This window comes from Ammospiza caudacuta, chromosome 3 (assembly GCF_027887145.1).
Source record: "Ammospiza caudacuta isolate bAmmCau1 chromosome 3, bAmmCau1.pri, whole genome shotgun sequence".
Lineage (NCBI taxonomy): Eukaryota > Metazoa > Chordata > Aves > Passeriformes > Passerellidae > Ammospiza > Ammospiza caudacuta.
This window is the reverse complement of record NC_080595.1, coordinates 24,988,354-25,014,417: the sequence shown is the minus strand read 5'-3', so window position 1 is coordinate 25,014,417 and position 26,064 is coordinate 24,988,354. Positions and strand designations below refer to the sequence as shown.

The 26,064-nt window shown below is 38.2% G+C and overlaps 1 protein-coding gene across 1 annotated transcript in view; it reads left to right on the top strand.

The window, feature by feature from the left end:
- Positions 1-2,351: 2,351 nt before the first annotated feature.
- CENPF (centromere protein F) overlaps positions 2,352-26,064 on the top strand; it is a 36,292-nt gene continuing 12,579 nt past the window's right edge. Inside the window, exons 1-11 of the mRNA XM_058802065.1 lie at positions 2,352-2,569; positions 3,916-4,112; positions 5,404-5,519; positions 7,998-8,089; positions 10,375-10,639; positions 12,090-12,292; positions 15,050-15,175; positions 16,821-16,949; positions 18,495-18,617; positions 21,666-21,801; positions 22,286-25,731. Of these exons, the coding sequence (XP_058658048.1) occupies positions 2,408-2,569; positions 3,916-4,112; positions 5,404-5,519; positions 7,998-8,089; positions 10,375-10,639; positions 12,090-12,292; positions 15,050-15,175; positions 16,821-16,949; positions 18,495-18,617; positions 21,666-21,801; positions 22,286-25,731 (4,995 nt within the window). The 5' untranslated portion in view covers positions 2,352-2,407. The remainder of the gene's footprint in view (positions 2,570-3,915; positions 4,113-5,403; positions 5,520-7,997; positions 8,090-10,374; positions 10,640-12,089; positions 12,293-15,049; positions 15,176-16,820; positions 16,950-18,494; positions 18,618-21,665; positions 21,802-22,285; positions 25,732-26,064) is intronic.

Here is a 26,064-nt window from a genome sequence, read left to right as displayed (position 1 = left end):
TCAGTTATCCAGATATCAATCAGACTGCATCTTGAAAGCTCTGCACACACCAGCTGATGTTTCATTTTTCATACCTGGTAAGAACACTAGAGGCTGTCTGTACTCATTCATCCCCTTCTGAAAAATATACCACCAGTCATGGAAGTTGAAGCTGTTTCACTGAAGGATTAATCATGATGAACTAATGCTAGGGGTTCATGTCCATCAGTAGTCCCACTGTAATATCATGTGTAGAAAATGAAAACTCTTCAACTTCTACAATTGATTAAATAGTATTTTTTACTGTCCCGTGGGAAACACTTACTGAAAGTAGCATATAATGAGTATTTTATTCTTACAGAACATTTGCCAATTGTCCACCACTCAGAGGATCCACTTCAGTTCAAACTGATTCTCAGCTTCCATTAATTATTTCGCAGTACTTATTTCATTAATTATTTGGCAGTGTGAGGGTTTTCCACTCTTCTAAAGCAGTTCCTGCTCCACTGCTGTTTTGTGCTGTTCCCCCAGGAACACCTGCATGAAGTTCACCATGGAAATTTCTAGTCTGTCTGGTTGTTTTGGGGTTTTTAATCATTATTTGTGAAGAGATATTTATGATGGATCAGTTCCATCACTGCAATGGCTTGTTTTGCTCAGGAGACAGTTGGGAGATTTTTTAACAATGTGCTGGTGGGTTTGTTGTGCCGTGTTTATTTATAATCAGAGCTCTCACCAGCTGACTGCTGAGCTGTTTAACTTCTCACGGAAGATTTGTTTAACTCGATTTCCTAAATATGATTAAAAGAACAGTGCTTGAGTAAATATTCTCAGAACCATTATGAGAGGCAGAACATTTAAATAGGTAAAATGACAATCAGATCACAGAATCACAAATCACAGATTCTGATGGAAAGGAACATTGTGCTTCAAATCCAAAACTCCCCTCAGAGAGGCCATCAGAGGGGTAGCGAGGGGAATACCAGGGGGTTTGAAAAACCTGTCACGGGTACCCAGAGAACTTCACAGGAACCTTAGAATCCTTCTGCCTCCACTGTTGCCATGTCCATTCTATGCTCTGTGTTAGACCATATGATTGAGTTTGTATTTCTGAGCAGAAAACGGTGTCATATTGGGCTAAATTGCCTCCCTCGCCTCAAAAAAAAAGCTAAAGAAGAAACGAACCCCAATCCCAGGGAGCAGAACTGAATGCGAAAGCACTTGGGGATACTGCCGTTGATCTTTCCCAGTGAACGGGTGATGACCGGGACAGCGTGTCGTTCCTTTTCTTAAAACTCAGCTTCTCTCTGGGGTCGAGAAAGTGGATTTGGATAAAGATGTGACCCCACCGTTACGTCCCACAAGTGCCATTTCCATCCCTCATCCCGCCCTCATCCTCATCCCGCCCTCGTCCTCATCCCGCCCTCGTCCCCATCCCGCCCTCGTCCCCATCCCGCCCTCGTCCCCATCCCGCCCTCGTCCCCATCCCGCCCTCATCCCCATCCCGCCCCGCCGCCCGCCCCGCCCAGCTGAGGGCAATGGCCTCGGGGCTGCCGCGCGCCTGCGCCGCCGCCTCCAATGGAGTTTGAACGCTTCCGAACCAGCCATTCAGGACGGCGGGAGGCGCAGCGCTGCGCTCCCATTGGCTGCGGGGCCGCGGCCGCGTGGCGAGCGGCGTGGTGAGCGGGCCAATCAGCGCGCGGGGCCGCGGCATGGCGCGGGTGGGCGCAAACGGCCGCGGGGCGGCGGCGGCGGCGCCGGGTTTGAGTCGCGGCGGGAGCGCGGCCGCCCTGAGGGCTGCGGGTACCTGGGCTGCCTGTGGGTACCGGGGCTGCCTGTGGGTACCGGGCTGTGGCGGCAGCCGTCGCCGGGCTCGATTCGCTGTCGCCGGACTCCGGTCGTGGCTTAACAGTGAGTGAGCGGTCGGGCGCGGGGCTGACGGTGGCAGGCAGCCGCCCTGTCTGTGAGGGCAGCTCCCGCTGTCGTTGGTCTCTGGTTTTAGGTACTCAGAGATACCCCGAGCTCAGCCGTGTTGCTTTGAAAGTAAATAAAGAAGCGTTGCTGGAGCCTCCTACCGAGCCGTGTGTTTTGTTAAGGAGACGCCACCTCAGGTAGAGCTGTCAAATTCAGGTCTAAGGGTATAAACCTTGTTTATGCCAGGAGATTTGTTACAGCGAGGTTTTATGATCTGCTCTTTACTGCATACAAGTGTGTCAAAGTAGGCCTTCATGTTTTAAGGTGCTGCTTGGTGTTTAGATCAGGAAGCCTGTAAGATTGTGGAATGCTGTATTCTAATTGCTGCTGAGCTTAAAAGATGCAATTTTTTTTTAAAGGGACGCTTAGTTCACCTGTTGGAAGGTCTCATTGTAGTTATCTTTGTATTTCAGGCATAACACTCCATTGTATGTGAAACGAGAATCTGGCCAGTATGAGCTGGGCTGTGGAGGAATGGAAAGAGGGCCTGTCCCCCAGAGTCCTGCAGAAGATCCATGAGCTGGAAAGCCAAGTGGATAAGTTTAAAAAGGAGCGCCAGCAAAGGCAATACCAGCTAGAGACTTTGGAGGCAGCCTTGCAGAAACAGAAGCAGAAGGTAACCCAAAATGCCATTCTCCATGCCAAACACTGTCATAACAGTTTATTTTCTGGTAGTTGTTGTTAGGGAATGGGTTAGTGTTTTGCTTCTTCTCTGTGACTGAAAGGAAAGGTAGCATGGAATTATAAACTGTTCATCTTCATCTTACTTAATACTCATCATGTTCTTCTCTCTGTTTAGTTCTTTTTGGTTGTTAATATAATTCCTGCTTCCTATCTGTTTGGCATAATTGTCCATTTCTAGTTATTTATGTGTACTTTGAGGATTTTCTAGACCTCTTTATGGTTAGGAAAATAAACATTTTATTGTTATACTTGTTAAAATCCATGATAAGAACTGGGCCTATTTTATATACTAGAGCTGCACAGTTGGCAGCCTCTTCCTATTTTACCTTGCCTACAGATCCCTATAATCTTAGTTTGTTATTCCTTAGTCTTTTCCTTGTAGAGACTGGGGGTTTAGGATTTTGTGTTCCTTTTAGTTTTTTGGACTATAATTTTACACCTCATCTAACTCTACCCTGTCAGCCCTGTAACCAGGGGACTAAAGACCTGATTGGTAGTGTCCTGCCAAGTTTCAGGTCAGCAGTGACCCATTTGGTTCAATTTTGTTTTGTATTCTTTGACTACAGCTCAGAGACAATTTACGAAGGTTGCTTGTTACTCCCTTTAGATTGCTGCAACTTTCTAGGAAATCTTTAGCCTAGCAGTTTTCTTTGAGTTTCTTCTTGTGCGTTTTCAGGAAATTGTTTCAACCATTCCAAGGAGTTGCTCTAGTCCCCAAACAAAAAGAAAGGGGGCTTTAAAACTCTCAGAAGCAGCAGGTAATACAATTGTCAGTCAAAAGAACAACACTGTGCCAAAGATGATGCCCCTTGGATGTTCCTCCAGGGAGGAGAAGGACATCTTTTCTGCCAGACTCTGTCTTCAAAGCTGTGACCTTTAATGATTATTGTGCACACTTTGTGGAGTGAGCCAAGGCCTTGTGGCTGCTAAAGATAAGCTGGAAAGGGAAGTGAGATGATCAGTGAAGAATGTGGACTAATGATGATTATCAGATTGTTTAATTTTTTGAAGAGCTCATATCTCATTAATAAATAGAAACTGTTAATCTCACTGAGTTGAATTTTGGAAATGTGGGTTTTGTTCACACCCAGGAATATTTAAACAATGTGTACATTTGAGGTTTTTAGAGCTGTCAGGATTTTGAAGTGTGAGGAAGAAAATAACAGCATTGTGCTGAACCCACCACAATCATCTGAGCTTTGTGTTACTAAAATAATGAGTGCACCAAACTATAGAGAGGAGTTGATAATTTCAAAAATGTCTCTGTGTTCCAATTAGGTTGAAAGTGAAAAAAATGAATCTGCAATACTCAAAAGAGAAAACCAGAGCTTGATGGAATTGTGTGATAATCTTGAGAAAGCAAAGCAGAAAATTTCACATGATCTTCAAGTAAAAGAATCTCAGGTCAACATTCAGTCAGGTCAGCTGAATTCCTGCAAGAAGGATATTGAAAGGCTAGAACAAGAACTGAAAAGGTGAGGACTTGCTGTATGTCTCTAACATATTTACAATGGTTATTTCATAATTTTTTTTCCTCATGCCTCGTACATGTCCTAATAAAAGCAAATAAAGAGGAAGCTGTGTTGCTCTTTCAATTTTTCTTGTTTTGCTTTTTTTCTCTTTGATTTTTGTGAAAATCAAAGAGAGTTGAGGTATTTGACTGCTGTGACAAATAATGCAACACAATTTATAGCATGTAGAAATACCAACTTTGTGTAAGGAGTTGCTGAGATCCATCAGTGAAGAATCTGGTGAGATTCAACAGGGTTGATAGAACCCCACTGATGTTCTCTCTATCTGCTGTCAAATGTTGGGATAAAGAGACTGTGAGCTGAGGATATATGTGTTCCATTTATCTATTCCCAAAATTAAGTCTAGTTTGCTGAGTTTCCCCTTCCCATTATATTATTTATGTAACTGTTCATTACAAAATATCAGTTACTGCATGTACCTCATTCTTGGCCATTGTTTGTGATTTTGTATTTGTCTGCCTTTTGTTTGGTACATGATCATTTGCCACTTCATCCCAACTGATGGTCCTCTGGAAGAGGAGCTCTTGGCATTGAGCTGTAAAAGAGAGGGAAGATAAAAAGGCAAATGTGGAGTCACTGATGCAGTGGGCTACACCCTGGGGCTGTCATCAACCTGTGCTCACTGAGCAGGTCATAAGTTACTTTATGGCCTCTGAACTCCTTAGATGGTTTCATTGGATGCCTTGGTATCTTCAAACTCCCAAAATTCCCTCAAATGGGTTGTCTGCTGTGGTGTTTTGGGTAGTGATGTAAATGGAACACATGACAAATACGCTGCTGACTGGAGAGGTATTCCCTTGCATTTTGATGAAGTATGCATAGTTTTCTGCAAGTGTGCTGTATCAGCACAACTGAAAGTTGTGTTCCTGCCAGAAAGATGCTCGCTGAAGAGTAAGATTTGATATTCTCAGTGCTTACAGTTATTTGGGTGTGTTTAGCTGAACTACAGCTTCATACAGTAAGACCCCAATTCCTTCTACTTGGGGTTTGATTTTGTTTTTTAGCTATGACTCCTGGGTAATTGATTAACTATATTGAAACTCTAAATAAAATATGTCTTTTATAATTTTGTGTTGCACCACCTAAAAATTTTCAGTGGATGTGTCTTGACTTGATCTTTAAACTAAGTCCTTAGACTCATATAATTTGTTAGTGTATGTCAGGCTGTTAAAAATAGATAATTAACTTTTTAGTTTCCATTATCAACTTCTGCTGCTGCTTCTTTCCTAAACAGATGCAAATGTGAGCTTGAGAGAAGTCAGCAAACATTGACTGCAGGAGATGTATCATTCAGTGGCACTCCACAGAAAAATTGTACTGCTCCTTTAACACCAGTTCAAAGTAATAATGGTAAATGATCCTTTTCTTCATCCAGCACAGATGGTTGACTGTCAGTTTTCTTGGAAGGTTGAGTATTTTAAACACTACACTTGTACTGAGTTGCCTAGCCCCTCTCATGTAAGTTCACAGAATCACAGAATCACAGAATTTTCAAGACTGGAAGAGACCTATAAGATCATCTAGTCCAGCCGATGTTCTAACTGTTCAACTAGATCATGGCAGCAAGTGCCACATCCAGTCTTTTTTTAAATTCTTCAAGGGATGATGCCTCTACCACCTCACTGGGTAAATGATTCCAGTTTCTGACCACTCTTTCTGTGAAGTATTTCCTTCTTACTTCTAACTTACATCTAGCTTGACGCAACTTGAGACTGTGTCCTCTTGTTCTATCCGTTGTCGCCCGGAGAAAGAGGCCGACCCCCAGCTCACTACAGCCACCCTTCAGGAAGTTGTAGAGAGTGATGAGGTCACCCCTGAGTCTCCTTTTCTCCAGGCTGAACAACCCCAGCTCCCTCAGTCGCTCTTCATATGGCTTGTGTTCCAAGCCCCTTATTAGTTTCGTTGCTCTCCTCTGGACACGCTCAAGTAACTCAACGTCCCTCTTAAAGTGGGCCCAGAACTGGATACAGTACTCCAAGTGAGGCCTCACCAGTGCCGAGTACAGGGGAAGAATGACCTCTCTGTTCCTGCTGGCCATACCATTTCTGATACTGGCCAGGATGGCATTGGCCCTCTTGGCTACCTGGGCACACTGCTGGCTCATATTCAATCGACTGTCAACCAGCACCCCCAGGTCCCTTTCCACCTGGGCACTATCCAGCCACTCCATCCCCAGCTTGTATCGGTACAGGGGATTATTATGGCCGAAGTGCAATACTCGGCACTTGGACTTATTGAAGTTCATCCCATTTGATTCTGTCCATATGTCCAGCCGTTCCAAGTCTCTCTGCAGAGCCCTACACCCCTCTAGTTGATCTACACTCATACCCAATTTGGTATCATCAGCGAAACTACTAATAAAAGACTCTAAGCCCTCATCCATATCATCAATAAAAATATTGAACAAAACTGGTCCCAACACAGAACCCTGAGGGACACCACTGGTGACTGGTCGCCAGCTAGATGTGACACCATTCACCAGCACTCTTTGGGCCCGGCCATCCAGCCAGTTTTGAACCCAGCAAAGGGTATTCCTATCCAGACCACGGCCAGCTAGCTTGTGTAGGAGTATGCTATGGGAAACAGTGTCGAAGGCCTTTCTGAAATCCAGAAAAACAACATCTACAGCCTTCCCTGCATCCACTAGCCGGGTTACCTGATCATAAAAAGTGATCAGGTTAGTTAGACATGATCTACCCCTCCTAAATCCGTGCTGGCTAGGTCTGATACCCTGGCCATCCTGCAAGTCTTGCATGATGGCACGTAATATGAACTGTTCCATTATTTTGCCAGGTATAGATGTCAGACTGACTGGTCTATAATTGCCAGGATCATCCTTTGCGCCCTTTTTGTGAATAGGTATCACATTGGCCAGCTTCCAGTCATCTGGAATCTCACCAGTAATCCACGACTTGGTAAATGATAGATGATAGAAGTTATTTTGAAAGCATCTAATTTGTAGTGCCCTAGGTTTAAATTTCAAAATTATTAGTACAGATTCAACACATCACAGACATTACATTTTTTCAATGCTGGATGGACATGGAATAGTAATAAAATATCCTTCAGTAGGCTGCAGCAATCTTTTGTATGCCTGTTCCTGGTGTCAGCTCTTCCCTTCATGTTGTGGGGAACAAATTCCTCCCTGTACCACAGGTATTTTAACTAAAATGCAGACAATAGTTAAATGTGCTATTTATTTGGAGAGGATTTTTTTGCACAGACTGTTACTGTATATGATAATCTACACAATTAATGCTCTATATCCATTTCAAAGCATCACTTCTTCAAATTAGGGACATCAAAAATATTTAAATGAACTGGAAAAACGACAGGAAGTTTCCTTAAGTGGAGAATTCTGTAGTCAGACACCCTTATGCTCTTTGTGCTGAAAAACTTTGATGTGTTCAATATATTATATGTGTTATTTACTTCTTTCAGTGCTATGAATGAATGTTCTGAGTTTGGCATCTCTGTCTTACTCCAGTGGGAAATCTGAGATAATCTCTTGCTCTTGTTCTTTTTACTTGCTTTATGCATATCTGTAAAGGGGTGCAGTTAGTGGCAATGTCAAGCATTCCACTAAGCATGGCACTTCTGAAAAAGGGAAAAGATTAAAATTATTAATTGATTAAAGTTTACCTAACTTTATTTAAAATTATATTTCTGGGGAGATATTTTCCTTTGAAAGCTGGAGTCTTAAATTCATTAAGATAATTGCATCCTAGAATATTTCAAGTCAGAAGGGACCCATAGGGGTAAGAAAACCTGGCTGGATTGGGTGAAAAACTGGTTGGACTAAGGCAGATATTCATCATGTCTTTGTAGATGCTAGGTTTGAAGAACTAGAAGAAAAATACAGGAAAAAAGTACAAGAAAATAAAGAGCTGGAGTTACAACTGAGAACCATCCAGCTTAAGGTAAGTATCTCTTAGGAATGGTTTGTGTGATATCTAAGAAAGTAACCACTGAGTGAACTTGGAAAATGAAATGGAAGACTAGTGAAAAATATTATGCATCACATAAAATATAATTTCAAAAGAAAAAGAGAGAGAATTAATCTGTGTTGAACTGCCGTTGAGAACTAATCTTAGAGAATTCAGAAAAGCCATCCTCTTTAAATAGCAAAGGAAAGGAGGACGTTAAAAATGAGAACACATCCTTTACAAACTGGAAGTCTCCTGCAAGCAAGGACAAGATAAAACAGTGTCAGTTATGCCAAGTTAAATACTATATGATAATAAAATAGCCTTGAAAAATTTTGTGAGTAATAATTCACACCTAGAAAATAGAAACCCATAAATCTTTCAAGCATATATGAAGGAGGAACGGTGTTGGCTAATCTCTGAGAACAAGATGAATAAGATGTGAAAGCCCTCAAGGAAAAAAGCCATTGCAGAAAATGTGAAATAATTTTATCTTTGGTACTTACTATGTAAAGGTTTAAAAACTTTTCCATGTCAGAACCTTTTTTTGAATCTGTGGCACAGCCTCAAATTGGAAATCAGAAGTAGTCTTAAATTAGATTGATAAAATGGATAGTAATTTAAAAAAAATCACCAGATACAGAGAATATTTTCCCATTAATTCATAGGGCACTGCAGTGTGGGACTGTTTAATCACTGTGATGTGCAATGTTGCCTTATTCTTCCCTTGACACTGGAAGGGGACAAGGATGATGGTATTAGAGAAAAACACTTCCAATGCTGCTTCTTGGAAATACAATTTAGTCAGCCCAACATTTTGTCCTGGGCAAATTGTTAGAAACATGACACAATATGTTTATTGAAGCATGTGTAGGCGTATGGAGAAAAGGTCAACATTTGCTGATAAAGGCAAATCATGCCTCATATTTCAGACCTTTTGGGGGTTTTCTTTTAAGAGCAAATCATAAAATACATAAGTCAAGTGCAACTCAGTGTAATGTTGTTGGATATACACTGATGAAAGGGAAAAAATTGGCTAAAGGGAGTTCTTGCAAGTTTAAAGGAAAAGATTGAGTGCAGAGTGGCAAAAAGTGGTCCATTTTTACTGGGGAATGGTGAGCAGAGGAGCCTGAAAAGGCTTAGTAAAAAGGCCTGTGCTATTCAGCATATTGATTCATGTTCTGAAAAAGAGTTAAATAATAGAGTTTAATACCTCACAGTATTTTGTAACACTTGCAATAATTAAACATAATTTGAAAAAGGTATACCTGATACATTCAGACTTCTAGTCTATGATTCCAGGAAGCATTTGTTTGTCATTGTGGCTAGTTCTGGATTCAAACTTCTGTCTCAGAAACTGTAAATTTAAATGGCATCTAGGGGAAATGATTACCACATGCATGATTAGTTTTCTTTTCCTCTTTGTTAACAAGTTATTTTACAGAATTGGACACAGCATTCTGGACAATGTAATATAGATTTTTGGTCTTGGCACAGCTGTTCCTAGATAACAGCACATTCTCTGGTTTGACTGAGAAGTCACACTGGGTATTACATGGTTTAGGGATTTAGTTTAAGAAAAAGTAATTCAAATGAGCTGCATTTCAAAATCCAGTTAAAAAAGCAATAGGGGCTTTACTGTTTGTGGTTTTGTTTGTTTGGGGTTTTTTGTCACTTAAGAAAGAGGAAAAAGGTGTCATTTTTTTTCTCGGTGTAGTTTTTCTATGGGAAAATATTGAAAGCTTGTACCTGGCAGATTTTATTATAGAAATTTTTGAGTACTCTGTTTATAAGTTTAAATAATTAAATGTGTTTTGAATTTACCTGTGGTTCTCCAGTAGAAGTAAATGTTGGTCAAATATCAGATATGTTAATCTAGACTTCTCGGTTTTATTTTTTTTGCAACTTACTTGTCTTCACTTGCCTGTAAAAATGTAGGCTTTGATTTTTTAAAATATTGGAGTTTAAAAACTCCTCTTTAAAAAACTAAAAATGTATGTATGTTACTTGTAAAGATACACAGATCAAAATTCTTTTTTTGACATCCTGGTTTGTATTTATAAATAGCAGCTATGCTTGGAATCTTGGGCTGAAGTTATTTAATTTACATAGCATAAAAATTAATGCTATGTATCAGGGCTTTGCACTGGTGAGTGCTGCGATGTTATAACTATGTGGAATGATGATGACCTATTAGCTATTAATGTTAAATTAGTTCTTTTGTTTTATGTTGATAAGGAACTGTGTGAAGGTACATTCTTTTCTTTTTTTGGACACAGAAAATAAACCAGCCTCATCCTCAAAGCTCTTTGAGTCACAGAGAGATTGCTCGGCATCAGGCTTCCTCATCTGTGTTTTCATGGCAACAGGAAAAGGCACCTTCTAGAAACCCAGAAACACCTGCAAGGGGAAGTTCTGCAGCATCCTCCTTTCCTTGGGATAAAGAAACCAATTCAACTCAATCAGAGAAGAACGAGTTTGACAACAGCTTTGCTGAGAACTCAAATTCCTCCCTCATGATCCAGCTAAGGGCACAGAACCAAGGTATCTGATGCATTTCTTTAAGACCCAGAGGCAGTCTCCTGTATGGTTTCATGAAAGCTGGTTTGCAGATAGAAGCAGGCTATTGAAATTAGTGCTTTAGCAAGGAAAAGAGAAAGATACTTGCTGTTGCCTTTGGCAGCTGGCCCTGTTGGCTGCTGGTGTATTTTCAGTGATCAGTCATACACAGAGATTACACAAGCTGTAGTATTTTTTGCATAAGGGATATGAGAATTAGAAGGGAGCAGTTTGTATTTTTGGGCTGAGTAGAGGACATTATCTGAAAGGAAAAAATGCTTTTTTCCATTAATCCCATTAATCCTGGAACAATCTTCTTAAAACAGCTAAAAATCCTCTTCAGGATTTCATTGAGTTTAATTATATTTTAATTATAAATTTATATATATTTATATAATTATAAATTTAATTATATTTTCTCCTTATTTTTCTATGTTATTGATACTTTTGACTGAGCAGTAATGTCTTAAAAATGTGATGATTGAACATGCTTAGTGCATGACTGAGTTGGTCCATGATGGACGCTACTGGAAGCACAAAATGAAGTGCAATCAAAACCCAAGATGTGGTCTTGTATTGCACATACTGACATGAAGAAATAATCATTCCTGATAGTTTTAAGAAAGGAAATAGGTGGTTTGTTGTGGATTTGTTGAGCATTCACTTGAGCCTGCTATTTGTACGCTTTGGACAACTTTTCCACTGTTCTACAAGTCTCCAAACTCTTCATTCAAATACTTCACATACAGCTTCAGTTCTGGTGGCTTTTTCAGCTTGGAAGCCATACAAATTCAGAATCAGGAAGACAGGACTTCTTTTAACAAAAAACTCACAAACCCAGATAATATTAAATCTGGATAATACTTCCTGTAGCTGACTTACATTTTCTGCTGTGAATTCTGTTTCTACTGTGTTGTGATTTTTGGAAGATAAACTCTTACTGATCTATACTGTGAGAATCTTAGTTTGTCTAGTTTTATATGTATGCAGTTTTGAGACAGGAAAAAGATTAAAATACAAAATGGGACATTTACAGTTACCAAATAGTTGAAAAGTATTTTGGAAGCACAACATTTTTTTGTATTTTGTGCTAAGGAAATGCTTGTAGTGGATATACTTATAAAAAAAAATGTAATCGTTATTTCAGGTGACATGTTTCTGCATGTTTAAAAACAATAACAAAACCAAAAAAAATAAGCCAGCAGGAGGAACAAATTGTCTTTGCCTTTGCAACGCTTGTTCCTGAGCTCTCATGTTTGTGCTCTTAGGAGACAGCTAAAACTTGTCTTAACTTGCTGAAAATTGTACAGGGTGTCTGCCTGTGCCAGGAAGTTGGGCTGTTATCAAACATTTTAAATAGGAAGTGGAAGTGTGTTGGAAGAGGTGCCTTCCAAAGCAGAAAGTATCCTTAATCTTTACTGTTTTTTAAATTCAGAACTAAATTCCATTATTAAAGACCTAGAACAGCAATTGCAAGCTCAAGAAAAACTGAAGAGGTCCTATATGAATAAACATCAAGAGACTGAACTGGAGCTGGACAGATTGAAGTTGGAATTAACTGAGAAGGATAAAATTCTGAACAAAACAAGAGATAAACTGACTCAAACGAGTACACAACTTGATCAAGCTACCACTCAGGTAAAATGTTGTCTCACACATCTTCTGACTGTCCTTACAATTCATTGTCAGTATTCCTATGTGTCAGTTTGCAGCCATTTAGTAAGAATCAAGGTTCTCAGATTAAGTTTCTCGAGAGTTTACTGAGGATCAAGTTTTGAGAAGTATATGCTAGTTTGATATGTATTATATGTAAAAACATTAATGCATGTAAGCAATTGCCCATTTTCTGGAAAGTTCTTACACCACCTGAAGAAATAACTTTCATACTCTGTTAAGATTGACTCAAATTCTGAAAAATATTTCCTGATCAAGTTGCATAGAGCAACAATGACATCTGGTGGCAAGTTTTGACCTGAAAAAGACTGTCACATCTTTGGCTGAAAATCAGAATTTGCTGCTTATACTGCAGGATGATGTGGGGGCATAGTCCTTGTGTTGTAAATTGCTTGTTTTAAATAATGTCTAGGTAAAAATGCAATGCAAGATTAAGAACATATGCAATTTATAAATGAGATTTCACAGCCTAATCCTAGGGAGTTTGAATTCATAGTAAAAATCAAGAGAATAGTACACTTGATTGGTCAAGAATTTACAGAGTGTATGTAAGTAAATACACATAAAAATCTGAAATAGTTCAGATTTTTGCTCGTAATCAAAAGGAGAATGCCAGCCTTTAAAGTAATTTAAACTGCAGAAGGTAACAAGTGTTTTCCTTGATTAATCAAGTTGCATTACCTTCCTAAGGTTCCTTTTCACAACACTTAACAAATTTGAAATTAGTGCACAGATGTCATAATTCCTTGAATCTTCATATTTTCAAGAATTTAAAAGAATCTTCTATCTTTTAATCTTTTTTTCTCTACTAGTGATTCATCTACAGTATAGGGAAAAAGATGTTTCTGTGTGTGTCTTCCCTGGGTAGAATAACTATCCATGTTTGTCAGCAAGTTTCTGCATGCTACTTAAGTACATTGGTGAGCTAATGTTTCCCACAACTCCTGTATTGGCCCTTAAAAAATAAACCTTTGCATGTAAACCTTGATCACTCTGCCTTCTCAGAGAGACAGCAACATTTGCCTGTTGATAATTCTGTGAGGAACTAGTTTAGGGGAAGTGGGTGAGGGAAAATCAAACACCTGACGTAGTCCCTTGACTTGATAAAGGCACTGTCATCATGGTGAGTTTGTGAGAAGACATAGCTGACCCAGTCTGACAGCTCAGTTCTCTGTAAAGGGCTTAATTTTAATTTATTTGATTCAACTTCCTAAAGATTAGGGTATTATGTTTTTAATTTTCCCTTGTTTAATTTCTATGGGTTTAAGAGAGTGGAATTGTTTTACTAAAGAATCAAAGGGCATTAAAAGCAGCCCAAGAGAAGGGGTTGCATGTTCACAGCAGTGAACATGCCTGAGTAAGCACAAGGGGAAGTGGGACTTGTCACCATGGGAATTGATGTGCAGCCCATCCTTTAGGTGCAGAGCATCTTGCCCCAGAAGGTTCCTTTGGTCCTGCCATCTGAAGGTGACTCCTTTCTGTTCTGTTTCTTCTTTCTTGCCCTGGAATTGGATCTCTGCCTGCCCACTCTGGACTTTGAAAATAGAACTGTGTTGAGATTTTACACTTAGTTTGTGCCTTGTAGCCTGAATTTAATCTTGGCAACCTCCCTTGTACACTTCTCTGTCACTGGTACTATTCCCAGACCTCAAGCCCAGCACCCCTGTGTTTTCAAGTATTTTCACTCCTTGAGAGATCTGCAGCCTTTCTGCAATCACCTTTCCACGTGATCTTATGGAAATTCACAGTCCCAGCAGTTTCTGCCTAATACCTGACATCCCAATACAACTACCTGCTTCTTATGTTCTTATGTCTACTGTTTCATTTACTCAGCAAACAGCTCTTGTTGCTGAAGAAAGAATGTCCCATTCACCCTTTGTCATTTTTTCTTACTCTCTGGGGGAAATAAAGTATTTATTTTGCATTAACAGATTTGGTCTGGAATAAAGTTTACATTTTTTTTTGTTCAGGAAGTTAGGTGAACAATGTTTTACTCTCTTGGATGACATAATATTGACATAATCAACTGAGTTAAATAAGTTAGTGTGGAGGTGAACATAGACATAGCTTGCTGTTTTTTGGGGGTTTTTTAAAGTTTAAATTGCAAAAAATACTGTTATTATAAACTAAGATATTTTCTTCTTATTTCTGTCCAAATCAACTTGCTGAATCACTCTGAAATCTGGTGGAATATCCATTTATTTTCAGTCTAAACATGTAGTTGCTTAGCAGTTAGCAGTTGTTCTTTAGTTGGTAGCAACCTGAGGTACTGAAAATGCAATATATTCCTAGTGCCAGATGTAGCATTGTTCTGCAGACTGTCAAAAACATTGATTTTCTAATTGTCAAAATATATATAAAGATATAATCTAAAGATGTATTTATTATTGTGTGTGTACACTAAAAAATACACATTGTATTTATTATTGTGTGTGTACTCTCATGTATACACATACACACTTAATACATAATATATTAAAGTATATATACTCCTCCTATACATACACACACATTCTCACTAACATAAAGAAGAATGAATGAGTTTTGTACTTTGGATTACTAAGAATTTATATGGTACCAGGTGAAGTTACTGTGGTTATATGAATGCTAGAACAATTGTTGTAGCTGACAGCAGTGAACTTATTGTGTGAGAGCTTATATATTTAAATGAAACACCACTTGCACCTTTAACACTTACGATTGATAACTAAATTGTTATAGGTCCAAATGTTGGAGCAAAAGGTGAAGCGATTGTCAGAAGAACTGAATTGCCAGAGACAAAATGCTGAGAGCGCTCGTCAGTCTTTGGAACAGAAAATAAAGGCCAAGGAAAAAGAATACCAACAGGTAAGACAAGAGAACTTTTAACTTTGACTTCTTGAGGGGATGAAATTACTTGGCTTATGCTGTGTATCTGATTTTCTGTTAGTTGCAATCACATTTGACAGAGAGGTAAAAGTTGCAAAGGTAATTGAAAAAATGGAAAACAAACATTGCAATAGTAGGGATAGTATTCACTGGAAAATAGAGAATATGTGTGAGAGATAGAATGAGATGCAAATCCATGAGAAACTAGGCTCCATTTTTCATAAAATTATGTACATGTGAGCTCAAACTTAGTAACCAACTCAATTATTTCTGTGGAATTTGAGTTAATTTTGCTTGCATTTCACACAGAAGAAAATAATTTCTTTTTAGTATTTTATCTCTATTATTCTAATTTTGGTTCATGCTCATATGGTGTTAATATAGTCAATTAACATAAGTGTCTTTCATTTCCTTCATGCCAGCTCTTGCAGAGAGAAGTAGAGCACTATGCCTGGAATTTTTCTCCAATGAACTTATAGTTAGTATTAGCAGCATTAATACTGATTTGGAATAGGGCTAAACTCTTTGTATTTTTCTTTTTAAGCTTAATAAAGTAATCAGTGTTAGGAAATCCAAGGCACAGGTTCAGAAGTGGGAGTGCTATTTCAGATGGGCATTTTAAGTTTGCTTTAGGGATTGAATGTAAAGGCATTGCCCTGAGGAAGACTGCTTGTTGTGTCAAATGTTTAACCTGAAACCTTTTCTCTAAGGTATGTCCAGACAGATAAAATAATCAGCAGGGAAGTGCTGGTGGGGTAGCCAATAAACAGTGCTGCTACTAGCACTCTTGAATGAAAAAGTGGTTTTACAAAGTCTGTTAGTCAAGATGCTACCTTAGGATCTCAAACTGATACTGAACCTTGTCTAGAAGTGGTAAATTGGGACAACTGATCTTTGCATTTGAATAGTTGTAGCATCATTATATTAATCAAAAGATGGGTTGAAGGCCTATAAACCTTATGTCCAGGTTTTTTCCTTTTTTTAGTTAGCTAAATAAAGGCCTTCATAAAATTAATATGTTAGCCCACATACTGCCATTCTAAATTATTCAGCAAGGCCATTAATTAAGAAGAACTTTTTTTCTGCAGTGGTTAGGATCTGTGAGCTGTTACAGGTTCATAAAATGTTTGTTTAATGTTCATTTATTTATAATATTAGTCTGTCACGTCCTATTTAAAGGCTCTGTTTTGCATCTTCTTGCAACAAAATTTGTGTAACATTGTGAGAAAAACCCTAACTTATAGTATGGTAAATAATAGCAGAGATGAACTTCTCTACTTGTACTGTAATCTAATTCTAATATGAAATATACCTTTAGTATGAAAATTTTTAACAATATTGATTCTCTTACTTTTGGATTCAATTTTTTCCCTTTCTGTGACAGGAATGTTACAGTAATTAAGTTCTTGAGCAGATGACATAAATTGGGTTAGTGTCATTCTTGCCTATGTGGCATTTGCCTCATGAATTAAAGCTGTGTTTAAACTGTTTGCTGTGTAAGACAAGTGTCCCTGAGCAGGGAGTACCTACTGATAAAAATCAGTTGTTATTTCTGCAGTAATCAAAATAGAGGCATTTTGTGGTCATGTGTTTATTTCTTTGCTTCTCTGCCACTGTGTTCTAGGAACTCTCTTGTCAGCAGCGTGCCTTGCAAACACTGGATCAGCAGTGCAACCAGATAAGAAACAAACTGAACCAGGAGCTACAGCAAGCCAAAAATGACTTCAATGTTCTGCAGGCAGAATTTGACAAAGTAGGCTTTTTTAGCATTAAAGTCCACTGCTAGAGTAGCATTTAGTTGTCACAACAGCACTGTAATTATACATAAAGCAAAAAAATAATTCATGTGGTGTCTTGTATGAATGTTTTTACAGTATATATTAGATGTTCTGATAGATATTCTTACCAAAATAGATAGATATTCTTACTAAAATATTATATATTTACATGTGAATTATAGACTTTTAAAAGTTTGTGACTAGTCCACTTCTCACAGGGAAGGAAGCGTAAATGCAGGCAGTGCAGGTAAAATAAATCTGAGAAAGGAGCATCTAAGGCTGATCACTTTATGAAAAAAACCAAAACAAAACCCAAAGAACCACCATGCAGAGGTGTAGTTTGATGGTAGAGATACTGACCAACAGGTCAGTAGCCCTTTGAAAAAACAGTCCCATTTTCATATACACTACCTATGCCCTCCTCATGTGATCCTGGAGAGAGCTGATAGAGGAGATAAAAAAGCAAAGAAAATATTACATTTAAATTAGCATATGTGTATGCAGAACCAAATGTTTGCTATCAGTTTAACTCCCTGAACTGGTTCTCCACCAAATCAGATGAGTGTTATGGCTTGTGTAAGGAAGATCAGTATGAAGGAGCTCTTCCCCAGCTTTGGCAGCAGGTACCTATTAAAACACATCAGTTGTCACAAACTCCCAATTTTCAGTAGTTTAAGAAGTAGCACAAGCCTCAAGAGTGGGTGACCAGAAAAAAGGAACGTTTATAAGCCTCCTAAAACCCTTGAGCTCAAGAGTAACTGATTTTCTAAAAAGGGCCACATGTTCTTGAAAGTGGTATTGAGAAGCCCCATTTGCAGGCATCCTAAACTGAAACATCATTTCTAAAACTGCCAACAGATTTCTTGCAGTCTTGTTTTATTTTAGAAATATAGCTATGGGGCTACATTCAGTCAAAAGTTTTTACTGGAGGCTTCTTTATTATATGCATATTCTTTTGTATATGCTTACTGAAAAATTGATTAAATTGAGAGGACAGTAAGTGCCTTTTCAAAGAAAGGTAGTTTACTTGATGACCTCGGAATAGATTTTTTTTTTTTTGACCCACTAGTGTCATTTCCTTCCTTTTCAATCTGGAGTGTTTTAGAACTCTTTTGAAAGACTTAAAACCTGTTCATTTTTAAAAAAATCTGTGTCAACAGAGCTGTAATTGCAGTTATGATCCTGACTTTGATTCCCACAGCTTAGCAAAAAGCCAGTTGTATTTCAATCTCATTTCTGTCCTACAGATATCATTGTGGTGATGTAGCTGCAAGTTGGATGAATTAATCTTGTTTCAGACAGTCTAGAAAATGATGTATTTTAGAGAAATCCCATCTTTTTGGTCAGAAGCAAAGGAGTGGAAAGGCAAACAGCAACTTTTTTCTAAACACCAGTAAAGCAACTCTTGGGTTCAGGGTGGGATAAAATAATGTAGTTTCGTTTTGTAGCAGAATATTGAGTTCAACAACTGGAGTTTAAAAAAGGAAGTTGTTCCTGTGATTACAACATTGGTTTTCCAGGTAACGGCAGCAAAACAACGCTTGGAACACGACACTGGTGATCTCACCCAGAAGCTGTGCAGAGCAGAGCAGACTTTATCAGCAGCACAGGCTAAGGAAGCTGACCTGACAAGAAGCTTTCAGGTGAGCAATGCTGAGGAGTATTTGGCAGAATTAATACCATAAATCAGCAATTTGTAAACACTTGATACTCTGGAGCATGTGCTCACAATTGTGTTTTTCCCCATAAACAATCTTTAAACACTTTTGTGGACCATCTTAATAACTCATCCTAGTTGTAACAAAAAATGAGGCCTTCCCTAACATCATGGAAATCAGTGCAGTTTCTGGAGTTAGGATTCATGGCTGTAATGCTGATGATGTGGTTCTAGTTCATGTTGGACTTACTTTTAAAAAAAATGAATTGTGTTTCAAGAGATGCTTGCTTTGGGTTCTGAAATAAAAGTCAAATAGTAAATACATGTTTGATTTTGAAAGTAAATTCTAGAATCATTGACTGCTGCTTTGATTCATACTGTTAAACACAGTGACTTTGTACAAGTATTATTTCCTCTTTTAAAAAATGCATCTGTCTTAGAATAAGATAGTCCAATAAATATGCAATATTGGAAAAACTTTCTCCCAAATGAAGGTAATTTCAGAGAAGTTTCTGTATGCTTTAAACATGCAGAAAGCTTTTCACTTTAAAGTCTCCTCTGTCTTCTCAGTTACATTGTTTTGCTTTGGTGGCAACCAGAACAGCTGCACTTGAAATTGTTCCAGTTTTGCCACTGGAGACCTCTCGATGCAAATTTTATCCTTTATTTGGAGAATCAGCAGTAAGTAGGAAAACCAGCTGGATACCTGTGTAATCAGTGTTGCAATTTGGTTTTGTTAAACACTCTCATTTTGCTTGTTACCAGTTGTCATCAGCAGATATAAAATAACCTGGCATAGTCTCTGCCAAAAAATTACATTCAAAATTCTCAGCAAAAGTCCAGATTAAAATAGTGAATTTTGTTCAGATTGTCACAAACATTTGTAGGGGTTTAGTGTAGTGTAAAAAATTTAGGTACATTTTTGCTGGTAGATTGCAATGTCTGAGAACATTCCCAGCTATTGGAATGTGACTGTTGCTGGAACAGCACTTTGCATGGTTTTGGCCCAGCTGACTGACTCTCTCTCATACATTGACTTGTTGAGCAAGGCCAGAGGAGGCCACCAAGGGCGTGATCAGATGAATGGAGCACCTCTCCTACGAGGAAAGGCTGAGAGAATTGAGTTTGTTCAGTCTGGAGGAGAAAAGGCTTTGGGGTGACCTAATGGTGGTCTTCCAGTTTCTGAAGGGAGCCTATTAAAAAGATGGAGAGAGACTATTTACAAAGGCATGTAGTGACAGGACAAGGGGAAATGATTTCAAACTAACAGAGGGTAAGTTTGTATTAGACACTAGGAAAAAATTCTGTACCCAGTCTAGCAAGGGAGGCTCCCGCCCATGGCAGGGAGGTTGGAACTAGATGACCTTTAAGGTCTCTTCCAACCCAATGTATAATTCTATGGATATTGGGAATGTTTGCACCAAAATGAAATAATTGGACCTTTTGTGGAGAGCTTGGTTCAAACATGGCTTAAAGAAAGAGGCCATGAAAATATACAGCTGATGGAAAAGTAAAAAGCAGCCATAAAGCAGCAGTTCCCAAGTCTTTTTCTGTAAATAATTAGGTTCTCAGGCACATTTTTTATAAACAGCAGGATTCTCAGTCTTCTCATAACAGGTAAACATTCTGTCCTTGGCTGCTCTGGGAACAGATATGAAGGTTTTGAGAAGTTTTCATATCACGGTGAGAACACAAATCTTGGTTTCAATAAACAAACCACGGGTATTGTAAACAAAAGGAGGGGTTAGAGTTTTCTCTGTAACCTATCGTGAGCTCGGATTTTGCAATATGCATGAACTTAATTAACACTGTTATAAAAAGTGACTGATTGGATCAATAAATTGGAGTCGATGCTCATCAATCGTATGGTCGTCTCCCTTCACTTCAATAACCTTTCAGCCATTTTAATTCCTTAAACTTGTTTTTCTTTCCATAGACCACCCTAGGTTTTGTAATGAATGGCTTAGTTTAATTCATGTACTTGCATTGCAGCTTTGAATGCAAGGGGTTTAGATGCTTGGACATCTTGGACAATTTATTAAGATTGCTAGAAAGCTTATTAATTAAATTTATATGTGACTGGATTTTTTATTTAAGGTGTGGGTAGGGAAGGCTGTGAGTAGAAGGGAAGACAACTGTTAGTGACAGTGACAGTTTTAATCATGTTCTGAGGGTAATTTATTTATGTTGTTGCAAAAACAACCCTGCCATGCCAGCAAGCTTTTAATTTTTCCATTCAGACCTTTCCATTTCTTGAGCTTGGCTTTTGTGAATCCTATGCCCATCTGCTAGTAGTAAATGGATGAATAATTGACAGTCTGTTTCCATTTGGACCATGCCAGTTCCATGGCATCTGTTGTCCAGGGCACAGGAGTTTGGAGAACAAGGATGAGTCTCTTTAGAAGAACTTGAATTTTGTTTCCTGGGTGCCATGTAGTTACACAGTGTTCTTTGGTGGTAGTCATAGTGTGTTCTCTTTGCTTGTTTGGAGTTTTTAAAAATGAATTTATTTGAAAGAAAGTGCTTTTAATTGCAAAACAACCATCTGAAAGTGTAAGCACTTCTAAATATAAATTGGCCTGTGTTGCCATGTTGTTGATGTTCAGTGGAAAGAGAATTTGTCTCTACATGAGATGGCAGGTGAAATCTGATCTACACATTTCATGTTAATTTTGATGCCATTGCAGGGATTTGTTTACTGAGCTACTTTGGAAAAGTAGCCTGACTTAATCAGCTCAGATTTTGTTGAATCTGTCCTGTTCCATCTCTTTCTGTGAAATCATGTGGAGCTGTTTGTTCTGTGCTAAGAGGTGATGCTGACTGCATCAACTGGCAGCATCTCTCTGATGTTGTCAATTCGCTAAGAATAAAAAATTCAGCTTATGTTTCCAAGCAATGCTTAGGAACCCAGGCATGGATTCCCAAAGTCTTAACAGGATCTAGTGGAATATTTTTACTTTGATTTAAATGAACTGAGTCTGTTGATCTCCTTATCAATTTACATGAAATATGGCCTTATTTGGTTTTGGTTTAGGAAGTGAAGCAGGAGAAAAATCTTCTCAATTGTCAACTTGAAAAGAAATCACGAGAGATCCACCACCTTGAGGAAGAACTAAATATGATCAAGCAATCTCTAAAGCAAAGCCAAAATCTTGCAGAAGAGATGAAAAGTGAGTTATGATATTAAATTTACAGAACCGTTTCTGGATGTTTCCTGCAATGCTGTAAGTTTCATTGTGAATTAAGTAAAGAGTTTCTGCTGAGGAACATGATTAGTGTTTTTTAAGAACATTGAATTTGTTGTCAATGAAAATGAGTTTTTTTTTCTGTAAACATGTTTGGTTCCTGAAGAGATGCTGTTTTGAAAAGAATCAAAGTGTACTGAACTTATCAGCAAATTTGTTTTCATAGAATCTTTTTTAAATAGAAAACTTCTGTTTAGCAGTTCCTTTATGGAAAGCTGACTGTATGTAGTGCCCAATAGCCTAAAGTAATATAAACATCCTTCATCCAGAGATCTAGTTTAAGAGTGATGCTTTGCAGTAGAATGAGAATTGAAAATAGTAAAAGTAAATAGTATCACCTCATCTGGGAAGTTATCAGAAGACTTGCCAGGACTGACTGACAAAGATTTGATGGTATTTTCTTCTACAGATAAGAATGCTGTTCTGGAAGTGGAGCTGAAGTTAGTGGAAGAGAAATTTAAAAGGCAAGAGAGCTCACTTTCACTGGAGAACCTGAAAATAGCTTTAGCTGACATGGAAAAGCAACAAGAGTCTACCCGAGGTCTCCTTAAGGAAAAAGATAATCATATTAAAGAACAAGACTGTAAAATAAGTAAGATGGAGGGAGAATCAGAAGCTTTGCAGAGACTTCTTGGATTAAAGCAGAGAGAATGTGAAGAATTGCAAAAAGAGGCTGCTGTTTTTTCTCAATGGAAGAATGAAACTGGTAATCTTATAAATAAACTTAAGTCTGAAAAGGAAGGTATGCTGGCTCATATTAATAACTTGGAGGGTTCCCTTCAAAATCAGCAAAGCAAAAATCATGAGCATAGTGAGAAACTTAGAATAATGCAAACCGAAAATGACAGGAAATCCACAGAGATTAGAGAACTGAAAGATATGCTGGAATGTAAAAGTGCAGAATTAGAAGAACAAAAAAAAGCTTTTGATGAATTTAAGCAGAAAGCAGAATGTTCTGATAAAAAGTATTGCAAAGAGATAGAAAATATGTCCTGTAAAATATTCCAGCTCACCAACCAAGTTGCTGAAGTAGAAGAAAAGTTACAATTGGAAGCAAGTCAAGGACTGCAAAGGGAGCAGTGCTATCATGATCTGCTTGGTGAATATGAAAAAATCTGTTGTCTTGTAAAAGCAAAAGATACTTCAGAAATGACAGAAGATGGAGAAGTTAAAGGCAGACAGGATAAGACTCCTTTAGAGAATTTGCAATTTGCAGCCACTAACTCCAGCACTGGAGTGCTGGATCATGAATGTGCAGGAGCTCTTCTAGAAATGGGAAAAACGAAAGATCTGGCCAATTTACAAGAGCAGATCTCTCTTCTTGAGAGTTCTTTAGCAGCTCAAAAGCAGCTGAATTCAAATCAGCAGCAGCAGTATGAAGACTTACTGCAAATAAAGAATGAAACAGAACAAAGGTTATTTGCAGTAGAACAGATGTACACAAGCCTCATGACAGAAAAAGAGCAGCACATCAGTAATTTGCAAGCGGATATTTCAGCACGTCAGGAATTAGTTGAAAAAACTTCAGCTATTCTTGAGGAAAAGGACATGCAACTGCAAACTTTGAATGAAAGATTAGAAAACAGAGAAGTTGAGCTTCAGGATTCAAAAATCAATAATAAATTGCTTGAGGAGTCACTAAGACAGCTGAAACTCAAGTCTGAAAGATGGGATTTAGAGAAGAAGGACATGACTGCAATGATTTGCTCATACAGTAAAAAAATTGGTGAACTTACTGAAGAAAATACAGCCCTTGGGGATTTAAGCAGTGCTTTAAAGCAAGAACAAATAACTTTACTGGAGGCAAATAAAAATATTTATGATAGTTTAAAGGAAAAAGAAGAAATAATTTCTGAAATGTCTGGAAAACATGAGGAGGAAAGACAGCGTATTCTGTCAAGAACAGAAGAAATCAAAACAGAGCTTGAAGTTTTGCAGGTGAAGTATAAATCAATAGAAGAAGAAAATGGAAAAATTATGAACATTCTCAGAGAGCAGACAATTGAATTAGATGAAAAAAAAGCAAAATTAGAACAAGAGGAACAGGTACTTAGTGAGAACGAAGATATCTTACATAAACTAATAGCCTCAGAAGAAATAAAAAAGGACTTGGTTCATGAACTTCAGCAACTGCAGTCAGAATTTTCCAACATCCAAAATGTGCCTTCTGTGGAGCTTGACTGTTTAAGCCAGGAAAGGTTAAATGTCAGCACAAGACAAGATACGATGCAAGAGAAATGTGGCTTTGTATTTCAAGAAAAGGAGCAGCTGGGGAAGGAACTACCCTTAAAAAACGAACCTCTAGTGTGCAATGTTAATTGTGAGCAACGACTCTGTTCAGAACAGTTGAGAAAGTCCATGGAAGAAAAGGACATTGAGCTGAATAAATACCAGGTTAAACTTGAGCTTCTTCAAATGGATTTTGAGGATAGCGAAATCTCTCTAAAGAACTGCAGGTTAGAAGTGATGCAGCTGGAGACAGCTTTAAAAGGCATGGAAGTAGAACTTGAGAAAAGTGTGAGAGAGAAAGAGAGATTGCAGCAAGAACTACTGTCTGTTAAAGAACTGAAAGCTGCAGATTCTTTGCTTACAGTATTAGAGGAAGATGGCCACTCATTGGAGTATAATTGCAGTGACATTTCCCAGGATTGTAGCAAAAGAGGAATAGATGAAAGTCCCTCATCAGTGTTGCTGGCATCCTCTTTGCAGGTAACAATAAACCAGCTGAGTGAGCTTGAGAAAATGTGTGAGAGGTTGCAGAATGAAAACACTGCATTGGCCTCTGGATTGAAAGATGCTAAAACCAATGGTAGCACAAGTATTAATAAGGAGGAAGAGGAGACAGATGATAACATGATTGCAGATAGCAATTTAAAAGCTGAGAAAGCTGTTTTTCCTGATGAACTTATGGATCAAAGTGATTACAGTGACCTGAGAATGTGTTCTGATAATAAGGAATTGTCCTTCAGACTTAAGGAATGCAGTTCTTCTGACTATGAAGATTTAAAATTGTCCAGCAAAGAAGTTAAAGTACGCTTTGCAGAAGTAAGAGAGAAGCTTTTGACTTTCCAAGATGAACACCTAAAATTATATGAACAGCACAGCAGTATGAGCTCAAAGATATGTGAGCTGCAGTCTTGTATTGAAATACTGAAAGCAGAAAATTCTTCACTGTCGACAAGTCAGAGCAGTGCTCATGCAGATTCTGTGCAGGTGTCACTGTCATCCAGCCAAGGTGACACGCTGCCTAAATTGGATGAAACTAAGGCCACAGATTCTTCCTCAGACCTTTCTGTAAATCCCTGTTTATTAGAACTAAGTGAGGTGGTTGATTCTCATAACAGTGGTTCATGCAAATGGACAGAGGAAATGAATCAGACAGACAGTTCGGTAGAAGTAATTTCAGAGGATGCAACAGAAGTTTTGGTTGAAAAGTGTCATAATGATCACAATTTGGATTCTGTTAGAGAGCTCAGGAGTATTACTCCAAGAAAATGCAACCTTGAAAATAGAATTGAAGAACTTCAGATGCTCTGTCAGACATATGAGAAGTCCATCAAGGTGCTTGAAGATCAGTTTCATGTTCAAGAGAATATGAAAAATGAGGAAATACAAGAGCTGAAAGAAATTATACTTTCTGAAAGGAAAGAAATAGATCATCTCAAACAGCAAAATCTATCTCAAAAGGAAGAATGGCAGCAGAAGCTGAATAATGTGACTATGGAGATGGAGTGCAAACTGGCAGCAGAAAGAAAACAAACTGAGAATCTCTCTTTGGAGCTGGAAGCAGCAAGACTCCAACTACAGGTCCTTGATTTAAGTTCTCATTCGCTGCTGTGCACAGATATCGAAAATGTAAGTAATTGCTGTCATGCAAATGAGTTTTATGTAAATCCTTTGATTGTGATCACCCAGATAGTTTGTTGGTTTTTTTTGTTTTTTTTTTTTACTGCGAAAATTCTATTGAAAATTGTCCCTCACAGAAGCAGTACTATATTTTTGGAGAAAGAAGAAAAATAATCCATACTTGAGCAGTAATCTTTGAACTTTTAGAAATGCTAATAGTAATTCACTTTGTCATGTAGACACCTATTTTCCCAAAATACAGAGGGATGTGGTATCTTTGCACATAGTCTTTCAGCAAATTTATCTAAAATTTCTCCCTCAATACCTTTAAAACCTTTTTGG